This window comes from Vulpes lagopus, chromosome 9, assembly GCF_018345385.1.
Source record: "Vulpes lagopus strain Blue_001 chromosome 9, ASM1834538v1, whole genome shotgun sequence".
In the NCBI taxonomy this organism is placed as follows: domain Eukaryota; kingdom Metazoa; phylum Chordata; class Mammalia; order Carnivora; family Canidae; genus Vulpes; species Vulpes lagopus.
The window spans coordinates 54,178,923-54,204,226 of NC_054832.1; the positions used below are offsets into that span (position 1 = coordinate 54,178,923).

At 33.9% G+C, this 25,304-nt stretch overlaps 1 protein-coding gene across 3 annotated transcripts in view; it reads right to left on the reverse strand.

Annotated features, from left to right (window-relative positions):
• PKIA (cAMP-dependent protein kinase inhibitor alpha) overlaps window positions 1-25,304 on the reverse strand; it is a 98,160-nt gene that overhangs the window by 4,020 nt on the left and 68,836 nt on the right. For 2 of the 3 annotated variants that reach the window (XM_041768873.1, XM_041768875.1), the window contains exon 2: window positions 2,527-2,704. In XM_041768873.1, the coding sequence (XP_041624807.1) occupies window positions 2,527-2,704 (178 nt within the window). Of the gene's footprint in view, window positions 1-2,526; window positions 2,705-9,526; window positions 9,662-25,304 lie in introns of those variants that run through there. The other variant, XM_041768874.1, reaches the window with a different exon arrangement.

Below are 25,304 nucleotides of genomic sequence, written 5' to 3' on the forward strand. Positions count from 1 at the left end.
TGGGTGGCTCAGCGGTTTAGCGCTGCCTTCAGCCCAGGGTATGGTCCTGGAGACCCGGGATCTAATCCTGTATCAGGCTCACTGTGTGGAGCCTGCTTCTCTCTCTGCCTGTGTCTCTGCTTCTCTCTCTCTCTATGTCTTTCATGAATAAATAAAATCTTAAAAAAAATTAAAAGCAACAGTACAAGATGAAGGGACATTATGTTAGCTCATGGGTCTCTGGCCAGATAGTTATGGCCTCCAGTCTGCCCTTGAAGAACATAAACTATATCAATATTTGCTGAGTGTTTGTTACCATAATTCAAATAGATAGAGGTGAGTAGGCTGTTCCATTCTTTAAATGGATGTGTTAAGAGGCAATTTCTCCTTTATTCTTAATGAGTATACACAAAACATTTCACCAGATACTATAAGGAAATTAAAAGCAGTTCTACATAAATATACATATTCTGTTTCTAAAGGGGTTTTCAGAGTATAACCAGGCATTATATATCATGTTCACAAACTACTTTCATTATTACAGCAATGAATAGCCTCCCAAAATGTGTAGATGGCCTGAATCTGAGATGTGTAGATTTAGCATACAACAAAAACTTGATAAATATGAAAAGCTCTTGGTAACCAAAAGAATGAAGTCAAATTAGGGCAGATACAAGACAGAAGAATACTTAAGGATGAAACTGACTGCATAAATACAAGATGAGGAATTTGACTTCCATGGAGCTTGGAACTTTCTAGGTGTCAGAAAACACTTCTCACGGCTTAGCATAATGCTGCAGTCACAGATTCGTGGCTAAATAGATGCTTGTTAGAAAGTTGAAATAAACATGGGACAGCAATATTGTTGAGTATAAACTAAAAAGAAGTTGAAACACTCAAGAATTATAGAAGTCCCTCATAATATTCAGCTATTGATATTGCATTTGTCATTATATATTTGTCATAATTGCAGTTACTATATTTAGTTCTTTGTACTTAGAATAATAAAAAAGTTACTACTGTTTATATTTTGCCTGTTGCTGGACAAAAATTTTCAGGAGCCTGGAGAATAGTAATTAAAATATAGAAATGTTTAGAAAAGAAGGCATTTGATAGCATAAATATATTTTGATTAATTTAACTTGTTTAATAATACTGCTAATATAAAATATAGGTATTTTATTATATTTATTAATATGAAATCAATTTATTTCACTTGTTATATAATTTAATATATTCTCTTGTATAAGCTAGGTCTTAATGCTGATGAGTCTTAATTTCAGTGAAGACTGAAGAGGAAGAAATAGAACTGCTCTATCAATAATATTAGAGGTGTCTAAAATTAATGCAGATTATTTAAAATAGAGTATTAATTTACAAATAAAAATATAAATCTCATAAAAGAAATTAGCAAACTCTCAAAGACCACAGAAAAAATTTTACTTACTTCATGCAACCAAATTGCAATAATTCCCTAAGTCCTTTCTGACAGCTGCTTTCCTAAGTAACTTCTAGTAGTAAATAACAGAGAAACAACAAAACCTAAAGTATGCATAAGCCTGTATATTTCCAAGGTGGTGGTAGTAAAGTTTTATTTTCAATTTGAATTTGAAAAGACCAATCTGTGACCTGCTGACCCTTAGCCATTGAATAAAGTACTATCCCTAGGTATTTTAGGGTAATGTTGTTTAGCTGTTTCATTAACATAAAACTCTGACTCCGTTTTCCAATAACCAGAAAGCTTTACCATCATAAAAATTCTAATAGCAAAGAAGTACTGAGTGGTTACCATGAGTCAGAAACTCCTAAGTGCTTTTCATGTACACAACTTTGTGGTTCCTCTGTGGTAAACTCCTTTTTTTCACTTTTAAAGATTATTTTTACACAAGATTTGTTAGGGAAAGACATCCAGTTTTAAATCTTGCAAAAGCTATGAATGAAAGAACTATTGGGATTTATTTAAATACTCAGAAATACTTTGATATTACAAACTTGTTTTACTTTTTCATTGGTAAAGTCTGATTACTTGGGTAGGAAGAGTGCAAGGCCCAATAATAAGACAAATTTTCCACACACTAGTTCTATCATGAAAAGAAAACTGTAAGATCTTTTTACCAAAGACACTGATGTAATTTTACTTCCATTTTTTCAATAGAATTGGTCCCAGAGACCCTGTGCCTTTGAAATGGTTATTGAAATATTATAGATGGCCGATATTGAAGGGCTCCAATTTTGTTAAATATTCTATATAGAAATTTCAGAGCTTTTATAGAGATTAGGATTTTTTTAAAAAAACCTATGTGTTTTATTGATTGCATTACCAAAATAAGATTAAGGATTCTGCATTTGAGTGGAAAACCCTATAAAGAAGAGTCAATGAAAATGGAGTATGAGTGATTAAGAGATTAGTCCCTGACTTATCTTCCTTAGACTGTTTATAACTCTACTAAATTACTTTCAAAGGTGATTTTTCATGTTTTAATCCTACTTAGTGAAATGCTACAAATCATCCCATGTTCAGAGAGAGATGTGTGTCAAGCAACTCACCTGTCTTGTTGATATCAAGACCTGCTAATTTCAAGGCTAATTCATTGCTGTTGCCACTTGCAGAGGAAACCAGGATATCATGTATTGCATTTCTTCTACCTGTTCTTCCTGAAGCAATGAAATCTGCATATGTAGTTTCCACATCAGTCATTGCTAACAAATATCCACATAGCAGGGACTACAAAACAAAGAAAAACTAATATAAGGTTGGTGAATGGTAACATTTAACAAAGACACTTATTAAATTATTGGCCTACAATATGAACGTGAAATAATGGTCTTGCTTAGGTGTCCACAGAGCAAGTAATGCTTTAATCCTTGATCTAACATCAGGGAATTTTTTCTGTAAAGGCCTGATGGTAAATAAATTAGGCTTTGAGGGCTAAATGGTCTCTATTCCAGCTACTCAGTTTTGTGGTTGTAGTGCAAAAGTAGTTAAAGTAATTACATTAAATGTCAAAGAAACTGTATTTGCAAAAATAGTAATAGGATCAGATTTGGCCTGAATACCATAATTTGTGGACACCTGGTTTAGATCATAAAATTCTCCTTCTCTAATACTATTTCAGTCAGTCTTCAAAGGCAGAGAGAAGAACCTGAGATCAGTAGCATACCAAGGTTGGGGGCAGAATGGAAATTGGTCCATCCTAGAGATAAGCAGAATGCAAGTACATTGTCTGCAGAGTCTAATAATGAAATTAACCAAAATTCAGTTTGCTTTTTATCATCACCATGTGCAAGCAATTTTAAGCAATGTCAGTGACCAAATAACTGCTTCAAGTCCAGGAGGATGGCTCCCTTTGGCCCCCTAGTTAAGTCATTGCTTGAGAGGAATAACAATCTTTCTTGACTGAATCTTTGAAATAAAATGTTCAAGTTTAAAAAGGAGTCAATGAGGGGTGCCTGGGTGGCTTAATCGGTTAAGTCACACTCTTGATTTCAGCTCAGGTCATGATTTCAGGGTTGTGAGATCAACCCCAGTGTGAAGCCTATTTAAGATCCTCTTGCTCCCTCTCCCTCTGCCCCACCCGCCCTAAAAAAAAAAAAAAAAAAAAGCCAGTGAAAGTGACTTTTCCAAACTTGTAATATATATGCTTAAAGACTCAATGAAATAAAATATTTTCAAGGTACTTTTTTTTTTAATTTTTTTATTTATTTATGATAGTCACAGAGAGAGAGAGAGAGAGAGAGAGAGAGAGAGGCAGAGACATAGGCTGAGGGAGAAGCAGGCTCCATGCACCGGGAGCCTGACGTGGGATTCGATCCCGGGTCTCCAGGATCGCGCCCTGGGCCAAAGGCAAGCGCCAAACCACTGCGCCACCCAGGGATCCCTCAAGGTACTTTTTAAAAAAAGATTTTATTTATTTATTTATTCATGAGGCACACAGAAAGAAAGAGAGAGAGAGAGTCAGAGACATAGGCCCAGGGAGAAGCAGGTTCCCTGCAGGGAGCCCGATGTGGGACTCAATCCCAGGACCCCAGGATCACAACCTGAGCCAAAGGCAGACACTCAACCACTGAACCACCCAGGTGTCCCTCAGGGTAAAATATGATATATGCATTAACAAAAAACTACCAAAACCAAATCTTTAGTTTTTTTCTGTTTAAATTTATGTTCTTCCCTAAAAATCAAAAGAAAGATGGATAGAAGAAACAATAAATTTCTGTTGTATTGTCTAAACAGAATTTTAAAGTGAAATCATTTCCCTCCTATTCCAATTACATTTTTTATAGTTTAAGATTAAGAACATATCAATAATCAAGAGAAAGGAATCTTTTCAAAAGATAAGAAATATGGGCAGCCCAGGTGGCTCAGCGGTTTAGCGCTGCCTTCATCCCAGGGTGTGATCCTGGGATCGAGTCCCACATTGGGCTTCCTGCATGGAGCCTGCTTCTGCCTCTGCCTGTGTCTCTGCCTCTCTCTCTCTGTCTCTCATGAATAAATAAATAAAATCTTTAAAAAAATAAGAAATACGGGGGAAGTAAAAGTTGGAACCCATACATCATCATGGCATGCACACACTCTGAAATAACTTGATGCCATCTACACTGCAATTTAGGAAAGCAGTCAGTAGCACATTCTTTTAGACTTAGTTCCCCCAATGCATATTGATGAGGAGCTACTAATTCAATCTAGAGAAAACTTTTATATTTTCTCTTCTTTAAGAGGAAGCTGAAACAGGAAGGAGGGAAGAATAGCATAATATACATTTGAAATGGGAAAAATATGTATACGACTACTTACTGTGATTATATTATCAATAACATTGGTTTCCATTCACTCAACTATATCTACTATTATTTTTAAGGGAATATGATTTAATGACTACTTTTTACTTAAAATTTCAAAATGCTCCTCAGAAGATCCTTTTGGAAAATCATTTGACCTCTTGGTCTTCCATTTTCTAATAAGTAATAGGACAGCTGAATGGCATGATGCTTAATGACACTTCATGTGAAGATGTAAAAACAACGATCACTTAAAAATATCTCATTTCAAAAATTTCGAGTTTGGAGATTTCTTTCATAGCCATAACCACCTATTCTTGAAAAAAGAATATTCACTTATTCTTTTTTTCTTAATGAATCTGTTCTTCACACTGATTATATTTTTAATTCCTTTAATCCTTTTTAAGCTTCCTCTAGATCCAGTCTGGATCAGTTGCTGACCAATTTTATGTAACTTCTTATTGGCATCAAGAAGTTCCTTTGACCTACTGTCACTTTGATCTTCCTAATAAGCTTCACCTAGGAAAACAGTATGGAGCACTTTCTCTGATCTCATTAACTGGGTAACTGAGTGTTACCAGAAAAAGTCACAAAATTGTGCCAGTTGGCTCAACTAGAAATTTTCGATTCTATTATTAGTATACACTCTGAGTTGTTCAGAAATTCTTTAGTTCACCTCTAGTTGACTCTTTCATATGCTTTTCTCTGTGGGAAGGATTCCAAATGCTTTACAGGCCACACAACCAGATACCACTTGCATTAAGAGATGACTTTGCATCTTCCTTCTCTTAGAAGACATAGGACATCTACTGCAAATTCTTTTAAATTTCTTCCTCTCTCAAACACATTTCTCTGTAAAACATTATTTCTTCTTTTCTGGTTGACCTAGGCTCTTTCTTTCTAAGATATGATATTAATTATATTTCCTGTCACCTCCTGTAGGACCTTGCTCCATCCATTATTTTTCCCTCAATAATAATTTCTTCTTTATCCTCTGCATTTTCCCATAAGTCTATAAGCATGTTCAAGTCCTCTTACTAAATAAACAAAAACCCAAAATCAAAACCAACAACAAAAAACTCCAATCATTTAACGAAATATTCTTTCTTCAACCTTTATACATCTTTATACCTGTATAAAGATACATCTTTGCATAACTATCTCTTTTCTTTATTAAATTTCTCAGAAGGTTTCAGCTACTTTTATTTTCTTACTTTCCTTGAACAAAACTTGAAAATTTCTGTATTCCACTGGCTTTTATGTAGTATATATTTTTTTGGAGATTACTTTCTTATAGATCACTAAAATGGTTTGTATTAACATTAAATAGCTGCTTAATTATTAAGTTTCTGGAGAGTGCCCATCCTGTTTGAATTCTCAATAATACTTAATATTGCCAGTTACATTCTCCTTGAAACTCTACCCTGGCACATAATGCAAGCTACAGAGGCAAGATTATTAAAGGTATTATTATAGCTCTCTGTAATTTAATCTAGACTTTCCATATTTCTGTACTCAATGTTTTATCTATAAATTGTGATAAATATACTTAGTTCTTAAGGTGGCTATGACAATTTATCTGCATTATGTATCTAAAGAACCTAACAAAATATTTGGTACATGGTGGGTACTGATAAAAGAAAACAAAACACCACAGCTGTCACCTTACTATCCTCGTTCCATCCTATTTGACTTTTGTATTCTTCAGATTTCTCTTCCTACAGCACATTTTGTAGGAATTCAGGGTCAGTCCTTAGCCTTTTTTACTTCTTTCCTTTTGAACTTGAAATACTCATCTAATCCTGTGGCTTTTAATTCCTCACTATGGATAATGCAAAAGTATGCATCTCCTGTTCAGACTTTTTTCCTTAGGCTCCTCACACACACACACACACGGCTTAATATCTAATTTACTTTGTTTTTAATAGTTTTAAGGAGATTTGAAATATCAAGAATGAGACAGGTAAAAAATGTGACATTTTTTATGAGAAAATATCTATTGCTAAATAGATATTTTCACCTAGTTCTGCACAAGCATTTCAAATTCAATAAAACAAAATAAGACGACAACGAAACACAAATAGAGAAAACTGGCCTCACTAATACACTTTGTTGGAGCATACTTGTGCTTTTTTCTCTCACTCGATAGCCATGTGTAATCACTTGACTGGTCATGTTGGTTTTTATTTGATCTCATTCATTTTTACTCCTTGTAAAACACAGGAAAAGATCTCAGGATTATTGCTGAGTTTTCCACAATCTGGAAAGAACTTACTTTTGTTGCCTTACCTTCAACCACTAGCTCTTACGCTAGGTCCCTTGCAGAATAAGGCACAATATTTTTCCAGAGTTTCTCAGCTGCTCTATTGCTCAAGCCTGTGATTCTAATTCAAATGCCTTCCTCTGACAAACTTGCTTGTTGAAATGGACTTGTCTCAGAATTCAGCCAAGTGCCATCTCTCTCTGTCTTCTTTTCCCTATCTTTTCAGCTGGCACTTCTGCTTGGGCCTTGACTTTTACCTATTACAGAGCACTTAAATTCTAACTGGCATTATAATTACCTCTCCTCCTAGACAGATCATAAGCTCCAACAAAGCAGGAACTACATTTTAATGTTTTAATTACATATAATTTCTAGTAGAGTCCTTTGCATATACTCAGTGCTGAATGAAGTATATTGAATACAACTAAACAATACAGAAAAAACATTTTGCATCCTTCAGTAGCCACAGAAAACTTCCCTCTTCCCTATTTATACTAAATTACCAAATCCTAAAAATTCATAAATGTTTATAGGTGGAGAATCTGAGGACTAGACAATTCTGTGACATGCATATAAGCCTAATAAATATTATCTCATAAAAGTTTAAGGAAAGGTGAAGTTACAGGAATAAGTTTGTCTCATAATCACTGTTACTGTCTCTCACTCTTAGTCTCTTTATGGGTTTTTAAAACACAGGCTTTTAAAAAAGCACAACTGCTATCATTTTTCATCTAATAATGCTATGGAGCAGACAAAAATATCCTCATTTTCAGATGAGGAAAATAAATCTTAGAGATTATTAAGTGACTGCTAAGTAATATCTGTGTATTACTTAGCAGTCAAGTCTATGGGTTTTGCATAGAAAGCATTACATTTTGCAATAGAAATTCTTATTTTTTTGCCATTATCATTTTTCTATGTAGACTGTCATAATAATACATGTGACTGTCGGGGCTTAATATCTAATTTACTTTGTTTTTAATAGTTTTAAGGAGATTTGAAATATCAAGAATGAGACAGGTAAAAAATGTGACATTTTTCATGAGAAAATAAGAATTAAAAGAATGTGTACTGTGTTGTGATTTGTATATCTGGGAATGTTAAAAGATCCTGGCAGTAATTCTATGTATAAAGAGGGGAGCCAACAACTTAATTTGAATTTTCACTTAGTGTTCTCTTAAATAATAAGCACATGGAATAAGAAATGGGGTTATGACAGGTGTAAATGTATATTAGGTTCACCTTCAAAATGTGTATATATGGCTTTCAATTGGCTTGAAAGACACTAATGCTGAATGTGAGAAGAGCTTAATCTTACAAACTTCTCTCCTTAAGTACTTATAAAACATAGCTACTAGACTGATGTGCTAAGTATTGTGTATTCCACTTTAGTCCATTAAAATTATTATTATAGTAATAGCCATCATAAAAATAGTATTTCACTTTCATTACATTTTCTTTCTCTGGACAATAGACTTATTTTTCAGTTTAAAGAAAAATAGCTGACAAATAGCAAACATAAATACGTGATTGAAGAACACAATTACATTTTTAAATAAAATATATAGGTGCTGTGTATTCTTTTTTTTTCTCTCTCTCTCTTTCCATGATAATAGTGAATTCCCATTAAATGCTGAAAAAAAGATATTTTTTCATGTATGGCAGCTATGTTATTTTTTCTTTCAATTAAACATTTAGACACAGCTCTTCCGTTAAGTGAAATGACTATCAGAGACCAGAAATATCTTTTACACCAAATACTCCACTGTATAATGACTTGTAGTTTTGCCTAGATATTCTGGGGAAGCTATTGCTAAATGATTATGTCTAATAACCAAAAAATGATAAAGGTTAAAAAAATCTAATGTCAACAGCTGGTAGAGGTTTAATAGAGTTTAATTAGTACACACTCTGGCCTTATAAAAATAAACTAATCAGAATAAAACCTGCAAAATTTACTCAAAGTGGGCTCCACTAAAGTTTCCTGTTTATGTTGCTATAATTAGAATTTTGTGGATAAAGCAAAATGGCAAAACAGGATAAAATTATATCCTTTTGTATCCAGTTATACAAAACAGCCAATTATACTAATACTCATAGTTTGATTAGAGAGGGAAAAAAACCACATTTTGTTATTTAAGTACTGTAACATTTAAAGTTACGTTAAATTTTAAAGCATAAATCTCCAAATATTGATATCTAAAAAGCCAATCAAAATTCATGACTAAGGAACAAGCTTGCTCTTTCTTTTCTCCCTTCTTGAAAGATATCTCACTTTCTCACTCTTTAACAAAAGAAACAGAATATTGTTATTCTAAAGATTCTTCATTTGTATAATGGACTATTAAACTGAATTCATGATTCATGTTGGTCTTTCTTGTTTATGCTCTTTACCTTTTTAAATATCATATATACAAATTATTTAAGAGAATAAACCAAAAGATTTTACCCTTGTAGATTTTACAGAATTAGAGAGATTGCAAGAGGCTAGGAAAAGTATGTACTTACGTCTCCTATATTAAACAAATTGAAGCATTCCACATAGATGTGTATCTTAAAAGAAGTTGGGCCTATGAAGCTGCTAAAGTGATTTTTATAGTGACATTGAGTCATGAGCCAAATGGTGACTGGATAACATGCTAATTTTACTCCTGTAAATGGGGACATATGAAATGAGCCTCACAGACTTGGAAGAAAGAATGGAGAGAATGCCATCAGCAGGCACTGAAGTCTTCTCTCTAGTATGAATGGTATGATTTCTTTTAAGTTTAAAAGAAAAGGAAAATTCTTCCTGTCCCATATTACAAATGCAATTATATAACTTCTCAATTGTTACTTTATGAAATCATCGGAAGTGTGTTAAAAGCTTTTGAGTAGTTTACTATATGCTTAAGGCTTGGTCTACATTAGTGTTTCTGGAGCATTTTGGTCTCAGATATCCATTACATTCTCAAAAATTATTGAAAACACTAGTGAGCTTTTGTTTATGTGATTATATCTGCTTATATTTATCATATGAGAAATTAAAACTGAAAATTTTTTAAATATTTATTAATTCAGTTAAAAATATAAATAATAAACTCATACATGTTTCCATAAATAATATGTTTTAAATGAAATCTATTTTCCAAAGGAAAAAGAAAGTGACAAGAATGACATTATTTTACATTTTGCAATTCTCTGGCTTAATTTTGTAAATGTCTGGCTTTATAAAAGACATCTGGTTTCTCATATCTGCTTCTGCATTCAATCTGTCTCAATATGTTGTTTTAGTTGAAGTATATGAGGAAAATCTGGCCTTACACAGATTTTTTAGTTGGAAATATAAGGAGAGTTTTAATAGCCTTTTCAGATGATTGTGGATTTTTTATCAATGTGGAACTCAACCATATCAATAAACAGACTATGGACTCTGTTTTATTAAAATCTATGGTCTACCTTGCACTTTAAATGGATCTTTTGCAATACATACATACATATATATATATATATATACACACACACACATAAATGTATATATACATATATATATATATATTTTAGTATCAAGCATTGGTCATTTGGAAGATAACTGGTTCACTGGGTTATGCAAAAATTCCAAATAGTACCATATTATACAATATCACATTTGTTAGTAACACTACCTATCTCATCAGAAAAGTCTTTAAAGTTTGGGAAACTGAGAAGTTCACAGGGGCAGGTAATAAGTTTTCCAAAACTGTAATTTTTGTTTGAAGCTCAGATTTAATCATTGGCAACAGATACAGTTGGATTTTGCTCCCCTTGAAGTGACAAGCTCATTTTGTTCATTTTCAAGAAAATCTCTGCCAAATATCCAAGTTTGAAAAACCACAGTTTGCCTGTCAGTTGTTCTTTCAAGTAAAAATGGTGACTAATGAAAAAGTGGCTAATTCAGCTCTCAGCCCAAGTAGTCACCCAAGTACTTTACTTGAGACAACCATCTACTTTGGTACTTTGGCAGAAGGGCTTCATGTGACTTCCTGTTTCATCACAAAGATGTTAACAGATCTGTACTCGAGGGTAAAGATTTGATAAAAATTTAGCATTTTTTACTGCTTCATCAAGTATATCTGTAGGTAAATCTAGCATTTTAAAAATATTATCTGTGAATATGTGATAGTGAAGAATACCAGGGTTACTAGTAGAACTTGGTGTTGCTGACTTGATTGGTGTTATGTGCCAGCAGTGTTTCCCACCAGGCTTTTGCACCATTCATGCAAGTGTTGGCCAATAAAAAAAGGCAATTATCATCAATATTATTAGGAAAATTATTTTGAATCTGTGAACCCAATGAAATGTCTCAGAGACTGGCTGACAGGGTTTTGGCGACCTGCAGGAGTCCAGGGACCAAATTTTGAGAATTGTTGATATCATATGACCAGGAAGCTGTCTGATCAACACTATAGATTATGGAAGGAAACTCTTTAGTAAAGAATTTAACTGAGCAAATTTTTGATTCCTAAAATACTCTGGAAATATCAGCTATTCTATTTCCATGCTAAGTACTATCTTTTTTCTCTTTTTCTTTCCTGTTATAATTTCTTCTTGTTTATCTAATTCAGGCTTAAGAATCTAGTAGCTTATTTCCAAAAAACAACCCCTTAATCTCACAAATCAGAGGGTTTCACACTAAGTATTGAGCTCAGAACAAAGTTCTAGTACTCGAAGCCTTGATTCCCTTTTTCCATGAATTGAGCTATATTCTAGTCACACTTTGGAGTGAATGACAGCAAAGAAGAAATAAAAAACACAGCCCTATTAATTTAAGCTACAATTTAAAAATTCTACAAAAGTCTTCTCTGTTAAGGCATGATTAAATTCCTGCACCAGGTGATGATACTGCATGCTCTAGAGTATTATTTATTATATAACAAGGACAGGTATTGCACTTCAGAAGAGTTTGGATAGGGTCCCATTGAAAGCATTCTTTGAAAAAGCAGCCTCATATACTGAGTTATATCACAGAGATGGCAATTTTTATTACCTAGGTGAAGTCAAATTAGGTTTTTATTCTGAACCTAAGGTATTGACCTTTTTATCACAAAAACATTGCTAGAATGAATTTTGCCCAATATGAGAAAAAAATAGAATGTCTCTTGCTGGTTTTCACAATAAAATTTTGATTAATATTATTAGAATTGATATCCAATCACCCTTGATTGAAGGAAGTTCTTCACTTTCTTCCTGATTTTCAGTGTATAATACAATTTCTGAGGTTCAAAAATGTTCCAGTATTTGATACTAGTGATTATTCTTCTCAATCTTTTCTCTATTCATCAATTCATCTCTGATCCCAGTCAGGTGATAATTGTGACCCTTATGTTTTCATTCAAAGTTTTATGTATAGTTATCTATCTAGATATATAGACCAATAAACATCTATCTATATTTCTATTTCCATCTATCTATCATCTATCTATCTATCTATCTATCTATCTATCTATCGGGATATACATAGATATATACTTCCTTTTTTTGACATGGGCACATTTTCACATTGTTTTTGTAAACTCATAATTAGTCATTTGCATCATCACTTAAATTATTCTCTGGAACTTCCTTTAGCTCAGATTCAAATCTTTTTTTTTTTTTTCCTTTCCACAATGCTTATCAAATCAAAACTTTGTAATAAGAAATCTCAGCCTAAAAATGTTACAAAGCCAGAAGTGTAGGCTGTATTGCTTTAGGAAATAATTTCCGTGTCTAATTAGGCAACAAGTGACTTCAAAGTTACTCATTTGTAGCTTTGTTCATTTCTAGCTGACCTCTTTACCATCTCTAACAACAGCAATTTCTTTATTTTATTGTGCTTCTTCAGAATTTGTGCTTCTTTCAAATTCTTATTTTCCACAGAAAATCTTGCCCGATGACTTTATGAAGATCAAGGTCATCCTACATAATTTTCTTCAATTCCTCTTTCTTTATCCTCACATGAAAATTGTACATCTCTTTATTCAAGAGTCCTTTTGCCCAACATTAATACCTGACTAGTACTTTTTATTCTATCTCCTTTTTCATTATTGTTACTTCAGTTCTGCCCTTTACTTCTTTTCCCTATTTCTCCAATGACTGTAAGATTGCTTACATTTTCCCTGTTATATATAAAATATATTTCATCTTTTAATTCTTTATGTTCTTTAGGACATTAACATATTTTTTTCATTTACTCCCAAACTTATAGGAAAAGAGGTAGATACAGATTTTTCCTGCTTTCTCTATTTTTATTTTCTTTGCAATATGACTCACACATTTATTAATTTATCAGAATTGCTTTCTTAAAGAAAAACCATTACAGATTAATCACAAAATTCAAGGTTTTTCACAATAATAATCTATATAAAATTGTTGACAGCATTTTACATTGCTATTTCTCTCTTGAAATGTTTTTCATCTTTGGCTACCAAAGTTACTGCTCTTTATTTCCCCATAATCTTTTTCTGGTATTTCTTCTTGCTCTTTCCTCTGCTTACCTCTTATATAATATTTATTCTTTTTCTTTTTGTTCTTTATGTTCTTTTTGATAATCTCTTTTACTTCCATACTCTTAACCTGTATATAGGTGACTATCAAATCTATAATATTTGGGGCCTGATATTCTTCTGAAGTATAGCCTGAGAAATTCTTTTCTTAAGATTTTATTTATTTATTTATTGCATACACAGGCGAGAGTGGGAGAAGGACAGAGGGAGAGAATCTGAAGCAGACTACCCACTGAAAACAGGGTCCAGAATAGGGTTGTATCTCACCAGTGAGAGATCATGACCTGAGCCAAAACCAAGAGTCAGACACTTAGCCCACTGAGCTACCCAGGTACCCCTAGTTTGAGAATTTTTATTGCCTATTGAATATTCCACCATGATTGTCCTCAAAACTCAAATTTAGTTAAGTTCAAAATGGGATCTCTTTGCTGTATCTCCACCTCCACCCCCAAAACTATACATTATTTAATAATTTTAGTGCATATTATTACTATTTGCTCAGGCACCAAGGATAGAAATCTTAAAATTGTCTTCAATTACTCCATCCCAATAATTATGCACATTTCATCTTTACAGCTAATCATTTTTCAAACCTCATTATTTTAATTCTATCTGTTCAATGTCTATTTTATATTCTTCATTTCCATTTTTTCTCTGGTCACTGCCTTCATCATCTTCTTCTTGACACTGAAGTTATAACTACTTTCTTAATTAAATATATTTTTCTCCAACTTACCCTTTACATTATCACCAGAATGAACTTTATAAAACATAAAAATACTCAAAAATTCTTCAGTGGCTCCTTGGAACCCACCAAACATAGTTTAATTTTTTTTTGCATGGCCTTCTAGAATGTGAAGCCAACCTACTTTACAAGTATCTTTCCTTAAACTATCTCTCTCCCGTATACTAAGGTTCATTCATAGCTATCACTTGTCTTCTATTGGTTTTCTTTTCTTTTCTTTTTTAAAATTTGACAGAGAGAGAGAGAGAGAGAGAGAGCTTGAGCACAAGCAGGGGAAGGGGCAGAAGAAGGAGAAGCAGAAGCAGAGTGCCCGCTGAGCAGGACTCAAGGCTTGATTTCAGGACCCTGGGATCCTGACCTGAGCTGTAGGCAGATGCTTGACTGACTGAGCCACCCAGGCGCCCCTCTATTGGTTTCTAATGCTGTTTTCTCAACCTAAAATGCTCTTTTCATCCAATGACAACAAAATCCTGCTCATCTCTCAAGGTGAATTTATAAACCACACCCTCTTCCCATTTCCAGGTATAATGATGAATTTTATTATAGTGTTCATTTAATTTGTGCTGTGCAAGAATTAATTATTTTTATGTTGCTCTTCTCTTTTATTTTATTTTCCTGGAGATTTGGGTCTTAAATTTTTTACTTCCTCACAGTGGTTGGTTCAGGATTTTTTATGTTGTTCACATACCTATAAAAAGCATTTTGTAGAGTTGATTTTAATTATCTTACTTAAACTTCTCATGGGTTAAGTAAACTTATCAAGGTCATACCATTGTCAATAGTAAAGATAGGCTGAGATAGCATGTTTCCTTATTTTTATTCAGTTCTTTTCCTGTCTTGAAGACTTTTCATCAATTTGAGGAGGTGAGCTATAAACACTTCCTCTAATATACTTTTCTTCTATATATTCTTAATTATAATAGGATTTAAAAAAAAAACAGCAACAAAAACCACTCTAGAGTTCCTAGTAATCTTTCCTATTTTCACTGTACTTAACAGCTCTCTCTTTTTAGAGTGTTGTTTTTAATTAAGTATATATGATTAAATAGCAAATTAATACATGGAATGATCTGTTCTGTCCTTCTCTTGTTAAAGCATTTTACATCACTTATTTAATATTTCAAGGGGTTTATAAATCATTTATCTGCTAATCTTTGCAACATCCCTGCTGAGACCATCAATTAGCTGAAGAAGTACTGCTGGTTGGCAAGTGACAAGTAATATTACTTGCACTTTACAGATGAAGAAACTAAAGCAGAAAGAGGTTAATCGACTTGACCATGTCTTACACAGTCTGTGGTAGTACTGATGTTAGAATGGGAGCCTGAGCTTTTTCACATCAAAATTGCAAAAGCATTAAAAGTCTGGGGCTGGTGCTGTTCTTAGTTATATAATACTTTCTAAATCCTTTGTCTTATCTTCTTTTTTGGGTCTGTAGGATTTTAAGGAGAAAAGATACCTTTAAAATCCATACCTTCTCATTGAACTAAGACTATTTTTTCCCTATATCAAATAAATATTTAGCTTTTGAAAGGATGTTAGGACACTGACACATTTATTTTCAAAATAACTTTTCCATCTATAAAATAACAATGAAAGGTCAAATCAAGCTCAGTAATATTGTCTGGTCTGCTCCAAGTTATAACAATGACCATAAAAATAATGAAACCATTATTGTTTACTAGTGTTTTATCAAAAATAACAAAATATTGACTATATTCCAGATTCCACACAAAATTATATAGTTTGTGAGAATTATATAATTTAAATTTCTCAACAGTTCTATCAAATATGTATTCTCATTATCTCACTTTCAAAGATGAAACAACACGGATTTGGAAACATTAAGTCATGAAACTGGTAGGTGATTTAATCACTTATAAAAGTAGCTGATTGGGCAGCCCTGATGGCCCAGCGGTTTGGCGCCTCCTTCAGCCCGGGGTATGATCCTGGAGACCCGGGGATGGAGTCCCATGTCGGGCTCCCTGCATGGAGCCTGCTTCTCCCTCTGCCTGTGTCTCTGCCTCTCTCTCTGTGTTTCTGTCATGAATAAATAAATAAATAAAATCTTTAAAAATAAATAAAAGTAGCTGATTGTCAGCAATATTTCTTTTAAAGTATGGAAGCAGTTCATATACTGTTTTAAGACATAGGATGATAGTTTATTGACATCCCTACAGTACCTGGTTTTTTAACATTATCATCTGAGATACAAAATAATTGACATCACCATTTCTTCCTTGATTTCTATATTTGTTTTAGAAACATTTTGCATTCCAACTCCCATAGATCTGGTCTACTGATCCAGGTGATGGTCCTCATCTTTAGACGTCTCAGGGCTGTTCAGCCTTGTGATAGTAAAAGCACACTCACCAGGGACTAGGAGTTTGAAAAGGACTTACTAAATTGATACCTAAAACAAAAATGATTTCAAAATATGAAAAAAAAATCTGCAAAACTGAGATATAAACTTGGTTAAATAATTTTTCCAACACCAATATTTGTACAATTCATCAACTGCTATGTTGTTCAATCTCAGAGAGTTATGTTGGGCCTAGAGAGTGAAAGAGCAAGCATACAGTGGAGAGAGCTGTCTGGTATAGGAGGGCCGGGAATTTGTGACTAATTGAGTGGGCAGCATGAAGGTAGAGTGCCCTTCAGTGAGAATTCTGGGATTGCTTCTAGATCTCTAACTTGGATGGATGATAAGATTGCATTTTTTGGTGAATGCTAAAGGAAAGGCAAGGCAGCAGCAGCAAAAGTCTAAAACGGCATTTTAACATTTCACAATGTCACATTTAAAGTAAATCTGGCATTCTTTTCTGAATGAATGAAAATGCATTAACTGAAAACACACATTCACACACATGCTAATATCTGCTCTTCTGCAATCAAGTATTTTTTGCATAATGTCTAAATATCTATCCCAATTGAAATAGTGCTTATACAACTCCAATATGCCTCTTTTCAGCCCAAAAGAAAAACAGTTGCTATGATTATGTTTTCATGTATTTTAATATATGTATCATCATTGCCAATTATCTGCTTTGCAGATATGAGTTTTCTATATAGTATTTAATATCTCCCTTTATTGAAAATCTCATTGTTCAGGGGCACCTGAGTGGCTCAGTCAATTAAGCATCTGCCTTAATTGTGATCCTGGGGTCCTGAGACTGGGGCTCTCTGTTCAGCAGGGAGTCTGCTCTCCTTCCCTCATGTTCTCTCTCTCAAATAAATAAAATATTTTTAAAAAATGAAAAAGGGAAAATATCATTCAGTATTATAATGTTTTTTGTGTTTATTATATGTCTGAATGTTAGAATTACTGATTAATCTCTCTGTTAATGGAATGATTTTCAGGACAATGTTTAATACTCTTTTTCTCTACCATCATTATATTTTAAGATTTTCCATACATCAGTTTATATGGGATTTTCGGATTTTTTAGGCTTTTTGAAGTCAGTAGGATAGGCGCCAGAGAGAAAAAGGAATGCTGAATAGCAACACAAATTAAAGAAATATCTTAGCAAATTAAAAATGTATTAACCAGCTACTGAAAAAAAATATATAAATATTTACATAATATATAGTAGCTATATAAATAATAGTTTTAAAATGAGATAATACAAAGCAAGCTATGTTAAAATATGAATTTTAAAATGTGGTAAAATCACTATTATAAGAAGCTTTTTATAAGGTGAGAAGACAAATAATAAGTGCCTTTTTGTCTAGGAGACAAATTGTTATTCTGAAAAACCTCACGACATTTTTTAGCTTATCAAAATCACTTTGCAGGATCCCTGGATAGCTCAGGGGTTTTGGCGCCTGCCTTTGGCCCAGGGTGTGATCCTGGAGTCCCGGGATCGAGTCCCACATCGGGCTCCCTGCGTGGAGTCTGCTTCTCCCTCTGCCTATGTCTTTCTCTGTGTCTCTCATGAATAAATAAATAAAATTTAAAAAAACAAAAACAAAAAAACCCAAAATCACTTTGCTATCAATATTAAGCATCTCTGTTATCAACTCTATTATCAGTATTGGAAATTGTTATGACTCAATCTCATTAGAAGGAACATTTATTTAAGAAACACTTAAAGCGATAAACATTGATTTTAATAATGAGAAAACCACTTATATGATGAAATATAATAAACTGAGAAATTAAAAGATCTCAAAATAGAGAGATTCCATTGACCAAAGTATAAACTACTAAAGGATGGAGGTTTCTATTTTTCTTATTTGTTCTTCAAATTTCAGAAAAGGGTTATAAGTATGGTGTAGGGTACTAAGTAAATATTTTAAAAATAAAATTTTTTGAGTTCATTACCTTTGTGGTACAAATTAGGATTTGTACTGACATAACTAGAAGATTTTTATTTCAGCACTCTGAATTGTTAATGTCTTTATCTAATTTCCATAATGTCTGTGTCCACCAAACTTATTTGACCACATGCATCTCCTAAATTCTAGGCTTTCATTTTTGCATATCACCTCATTAATTCACACCAACTTTTGATATTTTTATAGCATAGCTTAAGAGTATAAAAACACAAAGAAGCATTTGCCAAAGAACTCTAAATAAAACAGGTCTCAGAAGACAACTACCATATGATTTCACTCATATGGAATCTGAAAAACAAAATGAATAAACAAGCAAACAAAAAGTAGAATCAGACCTATAAATACAAAGAACAAACTGATAGTTATAGGGGTGGGTGGGCAAAATGGGTGAAGAGGAGTAGGAGATACAGGCTTCCACTTATAGAATGAATAAGTCACAGGAATAAAAGGCACAGCACAGGGAATGTAGTCAACAATTTTGTAATAGTGTTATATGGTGACAGATGGTAGCTATACTTGTAGTGAGCACAGCATAATGTGTAGAGATAATGAATCACTATGTTGTACACCTGAAACTAATGTAACATTGTATATTAACTGTACTCAAATTAAAAAAAAAACAGATCTCATATATGAAATTAGAGCCCTGCTTGGTTATACTTCCATCTAAGGGCCTTATCTAAAGCAAGACCTATCAATCCTGCTGCACATATAAATCACCTAGGATGGCTTTTAAACCTACTAATGACTGACCCCACTATCATATTTGATTTTCATCTAAATGACAATAATAGTTTTTTATTTGATTTTGTTTATTCATGAGAGACACACACAGAGAGGCAGAGACATTGGCAGAGGGAGAAGCAGGCTCCATGCAGGGAGCCCGATGTAGGACTCGATCCTGGGACTCCGGGATCACGCCCTCAGCTGAAGGCAGACACTCAACCGCTGAGCCACCCAAGGGTCCCAATAATTTTTTGATTGAGAACTTTATTTCATTGTCTGCAAAGGCAGCACAGTAGTTGATAGGAAATGTGTTTCTATGTGTGTTTGTGCACACACACGCCATCTCTAGTGCTTTTAAAATTATGAGACAGGGTTAACAATAATAGCTGAATTCCATTTATCAGCTTATTAAAGTGCAAAGAAGCAGGGAAAATAATTCAAAGACTTTTTTTTTTTGTCTTTTATTTTTTTAAAAAAAGTCTTGAAGAAATCTTTAGGGAATTAATACAAAATGGTGGAACATAAAAAATATCTTGTTTTGTTTACTCCCTAATCTGTAGCACTGCAAACAACAGAGGTTAACCTGGAATTTAAATTAAGTTATGCTATATTGTATTAAGTATAACCAATAGCCAAAAATTAACTTGCCATTAATTTTTTCCAAACAGATCACATTTTTGTCCTTCCTTCTCTCCCCATCTACCTTTAAGTTATGTCAACTCTACTCTTCACCATGTTACTCCTAACACATCTCCTCTACTAGAATGTGTTTCTATATTTACTGCTATTTAATAGTTCAACAGTAAAAAATCATAAATGTAGGCAGAGGCATTTTAAGAAGGAAAGAAAATGTCCTTACACATTTTTAAACTAGAAATAGGGATCCCTGGGTGGCGCAGCGGTTTGGCGCCTGCCTTTGGCCCAGGGCGCAATCCTGAAGACCCGGGATCGAATCCCACGTCAGGCTCCCGGTGCATGGAGCCTGCTTCTCCCTCCGCCTGTGTCTCTGCCTCTCTCTCTCTCTGTGACTATCATAAATAAATAAAAAATTTAAAAAAATTTTAAAAAAATAAACTAGAAATAGCAGTTCAAAATGAATTATAAAATACCAAAAATTTTAAAATTTAGTTATAACTAAATTTTGCAGTTAGTTATCACCCCTATTAAAGAAGCAAGAAAGGCAAGGCATAGAAGGAATGCGTTGTTGAGGGCAATGAAAATAAGCAGGTACTGAAAGCTACTATTACATGCCATCCATGTTCAATGGATTTAGAAGGCAGAGGTGGTTTGAGTGCCATTATTATTACTTGTTTACCATTTGATGCTGGGCAAAATTTTGAATTTCTTGGGATTCAGTTTTTTTTGGGGGGGGGGGCGGGATTCAGTTTTAATGACTTCAAAATATGGGTTCCCAAACTAAGAAAATACTTAAAAGCTTTTCTAGGCCTAAAAGTCACTGACCTAGTGTCCATGTGCCCTTTACAAAGGCTACGTTTTCACAAAAGATAGCATATTTCTAAAAGCTTTTGGCGATAGAAAAAGCTATAATTAGATAGTCTGTTCAGTGTCCATGGGTGTTCTCAAGTCTTAATACTATTTTTAGCCAGGTGTAGGCCAGTAGGACAACACATTTACTTTAACTCCTAACTGCCCAGGTTTCTTTGAGTTAAAGATAAGTTTTCCATTATTCCAAATGTTGACTTAGGAAATTGTTGAAAAGAAGAATTGTTTTAATTTATTTATTAAATTGCCCCACTGTTACATGACCTGACTGGAAACATGATTTACAAGGTTGTATTTTGGTTTGGACATGTAGTCTTTATCCTGTTGTTTCTTTCTTTCTTTTCTTTTTTTTTTTTTTTAAGATTCATTTATTCATGAGAGACAACAGAGAGAAAGAGGCAGAGACACAGGTAGAGGGAGAGCCTGATGTAGAACTCGATCCAGATCCCGGGATCAGGCCCTGAGCTGAAGGCAGGTGCTCAACCGCTGAGCCACCCAGGCGTCCCACATCCTGTTGTTTCATTATAGACTTCTTATAGGATAAACACGTGCAACTGTTTTGTATTCCTGAGTGTGAGTGTTTCTTAGCTTTTTGTTTTGTTGTTCTGTTTATAAATTTCAGGCTGATTTTCCCCAATTTGAATGCAAGTAGGAATTTATAAATTTCTTTTTTTTTTTTTTTTAAATTTTTTTTTTTTAATTTTTATTTATTTATGACAGTCACAGAGAGAGAGAGAGAGGCAGAGACACAGGCAGAGGGAGAAGCAGGCTCCATGCACCGGGAGCCCGACGTGGGATTCGATCCCGGGTCTCCAGGATCGCGCCCTGGGCCAAAGGCAGGCGCCAAACCGCTGCGCCACCCAGGGATCCCGAATTTATAAATTTCTTAAGAACATATTTTCATTCTTACGAATCTTGATTTTATTCTAATACACGGGAGACTATCAGATTCACAGACATTTGATAAAGAACAAAAGAAAACAAAAACATCATTAGGGAAAAACCCAAAACCTCAAATGGAAAATTATATAACTGATAAGAAGTTTTCGGTGTTAGTAAGAGAAATTAGCACAAATAGACCTACCATTGTAGACTTTTAACTACACTAGTCTCCAGGAGGAGGAGAATTACCTGAATCACCAGTTCTAATTTTTGTTACATATGGTTAAAACACATTTTGCACACATGTACCAGGAAACATTAAAATAAATGTTCATGTAAGTGCTGTTCATAATATGTCCAAAACAACCCAAATACCACCAACAGAGTAAACAATAAGCATATTTTCTTCTACTTACAATGAAATATTATACAGTAGTAAAATTAATGAGCACTAACACAACATGGCTGAACCTTAGAAACATAATGGTGAGTGAAAAAAAGCAAGCAGAGGAGACTACATAAAATATGAAATTATTTTTATAAAAGTCAATGATAAGCAAATCACATATATAGTTTAAAAACATACATAAAAATTAAATGAATGTTGAACATAAAACCAAGGACAGTTACTTCTTTGGTGAAAGTAGGAAAGGGGGATGAGGGTAAGGCACAATGATTCAGCAGTTTGGATTCTAGTTCTTAGTTTTAGTGGTGTGTATGTAGTTTATTTTATTATTATATCTCATAACAATATACTTAAATATGTTCTTTTATATGTATTAGGTATTATATAATAGTATTTTTAAAATTAGAATCTCCTATATACCAAAGATAACCTCTAGTCATTAATTATAGAGAAGGAAGTCTACTTTGACCCACATATGTATTTATTCATTAAGGTTGTAAAGTTGAAATCTTTCAGGGACTCCTGGGTGGCTCAGTGGTTAAGTGTCTGCCTTTGGCTCAGGTTGTGATCTCAGCGGCCCGGCCTGCTTCTCCCTTTGCATATGTCTTTGTTTCTGCCTCTGTTTCTGCCTCTCTCTCTCTCATGAATAATAAATCTAAAAAAAAAAAAAAGTTGAAATCTTTCAACTATAAAAGTTTTCCCTATTCATATGAGGACTTTATTTTCCATAAGGAGACCTCCTACTTTGGGACAATTTATTTAAGTAATACTAGTCCTGTGGCTGCCTAGGAATTTTAAAAACAACTGATGAATAAAAGTGGACCATTTCCTCACACTATACACAAAAATAGACTCAAAATGGATGAAAGACCTAAATGTGAGACAAGAATCCATTAAAATCATAGAGGAGAACACAGGCAGCGACCTCTTTGACCTCAGCCGCAGCAACTTCTTACTAGACACATCTCCAAAGGCAAGAGAAACAAAGGCAAAAATGAACTATTGGGACTTTATCAAGATGAAAAGCTTTTGCACAGCAAAGGAAATAGTCAACAAAACAGACAACCAACAGATTGGGAGAAGGTATCTGCAAATGTCTTATCAGATAAAAGGCTAGTATCCAAAATCTATAAAGAACTAATCAAGCTCAACACCCAAAGAAGAAATAATCAAATCAAGAAATGGGAAGACATACAAATGACCAACAGACACATGAAAAAATGCCCCACATTGCTCGGCATCAGCTAAATACAAATCAAAACCACAATGAGTTATCACCTCACACTAGTCAGAATGGTTAAAATTCACAAGTCGGTAAACTACAGATGTTGGTGAGGATGTAGAGAAATGGGAACCCTCTTACATTGTTGATGGGAAGCTGGTGCAGCCTTCTGGAAAGCAGTATGAAGGTTCTTCAAAAAGTTGAAAATAGAGCTATCCTGTGTTCTAACAATTGCAGTACTAGGTATTTACCCCCAAAATAAAAATGCAGTGATCCAAAGCAGCACCTGCACCCCAGTGCTCATAGCAGCAATGTCTACATTAGCCAAACTATGGAAAGAGCTTAGATGTCCATCAACAGATGAATGAATAAAAAAAGACGTGTTATAGGGCAGCCCCGGTGGCGCAGCGGTTTAGCGCCGCCTGCAGCCCAGGGTGTGATCCTGGAGACCCGGGATCGAGTCCCACATCAGGCTTCCTGCAGGGAGCCTGCTTCTCCCTCTGCCTGTGTCTCTGCCTCTCTCTTCACTCTCTCTGAATGAATAAATAAATAAATCTTAAAAAAAAAAAGATGTGTTATATATATATAATGAAATATTATATATATTATATATATAATGGAATATTACTCAGCCATAAAAATTTTTTTTGCCATTTGCAACAACATGGATGTAACTAGAGAATATAATGCTAAGTGAAATAAGTCCATCAGAGAAAGACAATTACCATATGATCTTACTAATATGTGGAATTTAAGAAACAAAATAGAGAATCATAGGGAAAAAGAGGAAGAAATAAAACAAGATGAAATCAGAGAGGGAGACAAACTATAAGAGACTCTTAATCATAGGAAACAAACTGAGGGTTGCTGGAGGGGAGGAAGATGGGGTGATGAGGTAACTGGGTGATGGACATCAAGGAGGGCATGTGATATAATGAACACTAGGTATTATATAGGACTGACAAATCACTGACATCTACCTCAGAAACCAATAATATGTCATATGTTAATTATTTAAAATTTTTTAAGATTTTATTTATTTATTCACAAGAGACACACACAGAGAGAGGCAGAGACACAGGTAGCGGGAGAAGCAAGCTCCATGCAGGAGCTGATGTGGGACTTGATCCCGGGATTCCAGGATCACGCCCTGGGCCAAAGGCAGGCTCTAAACCACTGAGCCACTCAGGGTGGCCCTAAGGATTTAAATTTAAATAAAGTTTTAAAAACCCTGACAACTACAATCTCCTGCCCCAAGAGAATATAATTAAAGAATGAAGAGGGGTAAGTAATCTCATACATTATTGATAAATACATATAAAGACAAAAATGTTACAAAGTTATTTCCCCATCTAGCAACTTAGTTTTTATTAATAAGTACATCAGAATACCACTGATTAATAAAAGACTAAAATAACCATATATGAGTGGATTTCCTCTTTTTGCAATGAATTCCCGGATACTCTTTTAGAATTTTACTTCATCCTCGTATCTGAGAGAGACAGAGACTGTGTGTGCGTGTGTGTGTGTGTGTGTGTGTGTGTGTGTGTGTGTTTGGTTTTGTGGAAGTCGCATTATGCTAAAATTTACATTTCTTTCTTTAATTAAATGGTTTTTGTTTTCCCTTAGGAATGCAAAAAAGATAGCAACAGCAGGTTACAGAGAAATAGCTGATGCAGTACTATGGCTATACTTGTGGAAAAAATATAAATAACTTTAGAAGTGAATGATTCTGAAATTGCCCTTACCTTGTCATTATAAAAATGCTCCAGAAATTATGTGTTGTAAATAATATGGCCCAGAAGTTTATTAGGGGATTTTCTATCCATATTTGAGTCATTTAATAGTATGTCTAATGTAGGTACTATGCCTAAATGTAATGGGATGATATGTAAATGATTAAAACTAGATAAATTTTCTACAAAGCTGTAATAATCAAAACAGTATGGTACTGGCACACAGAT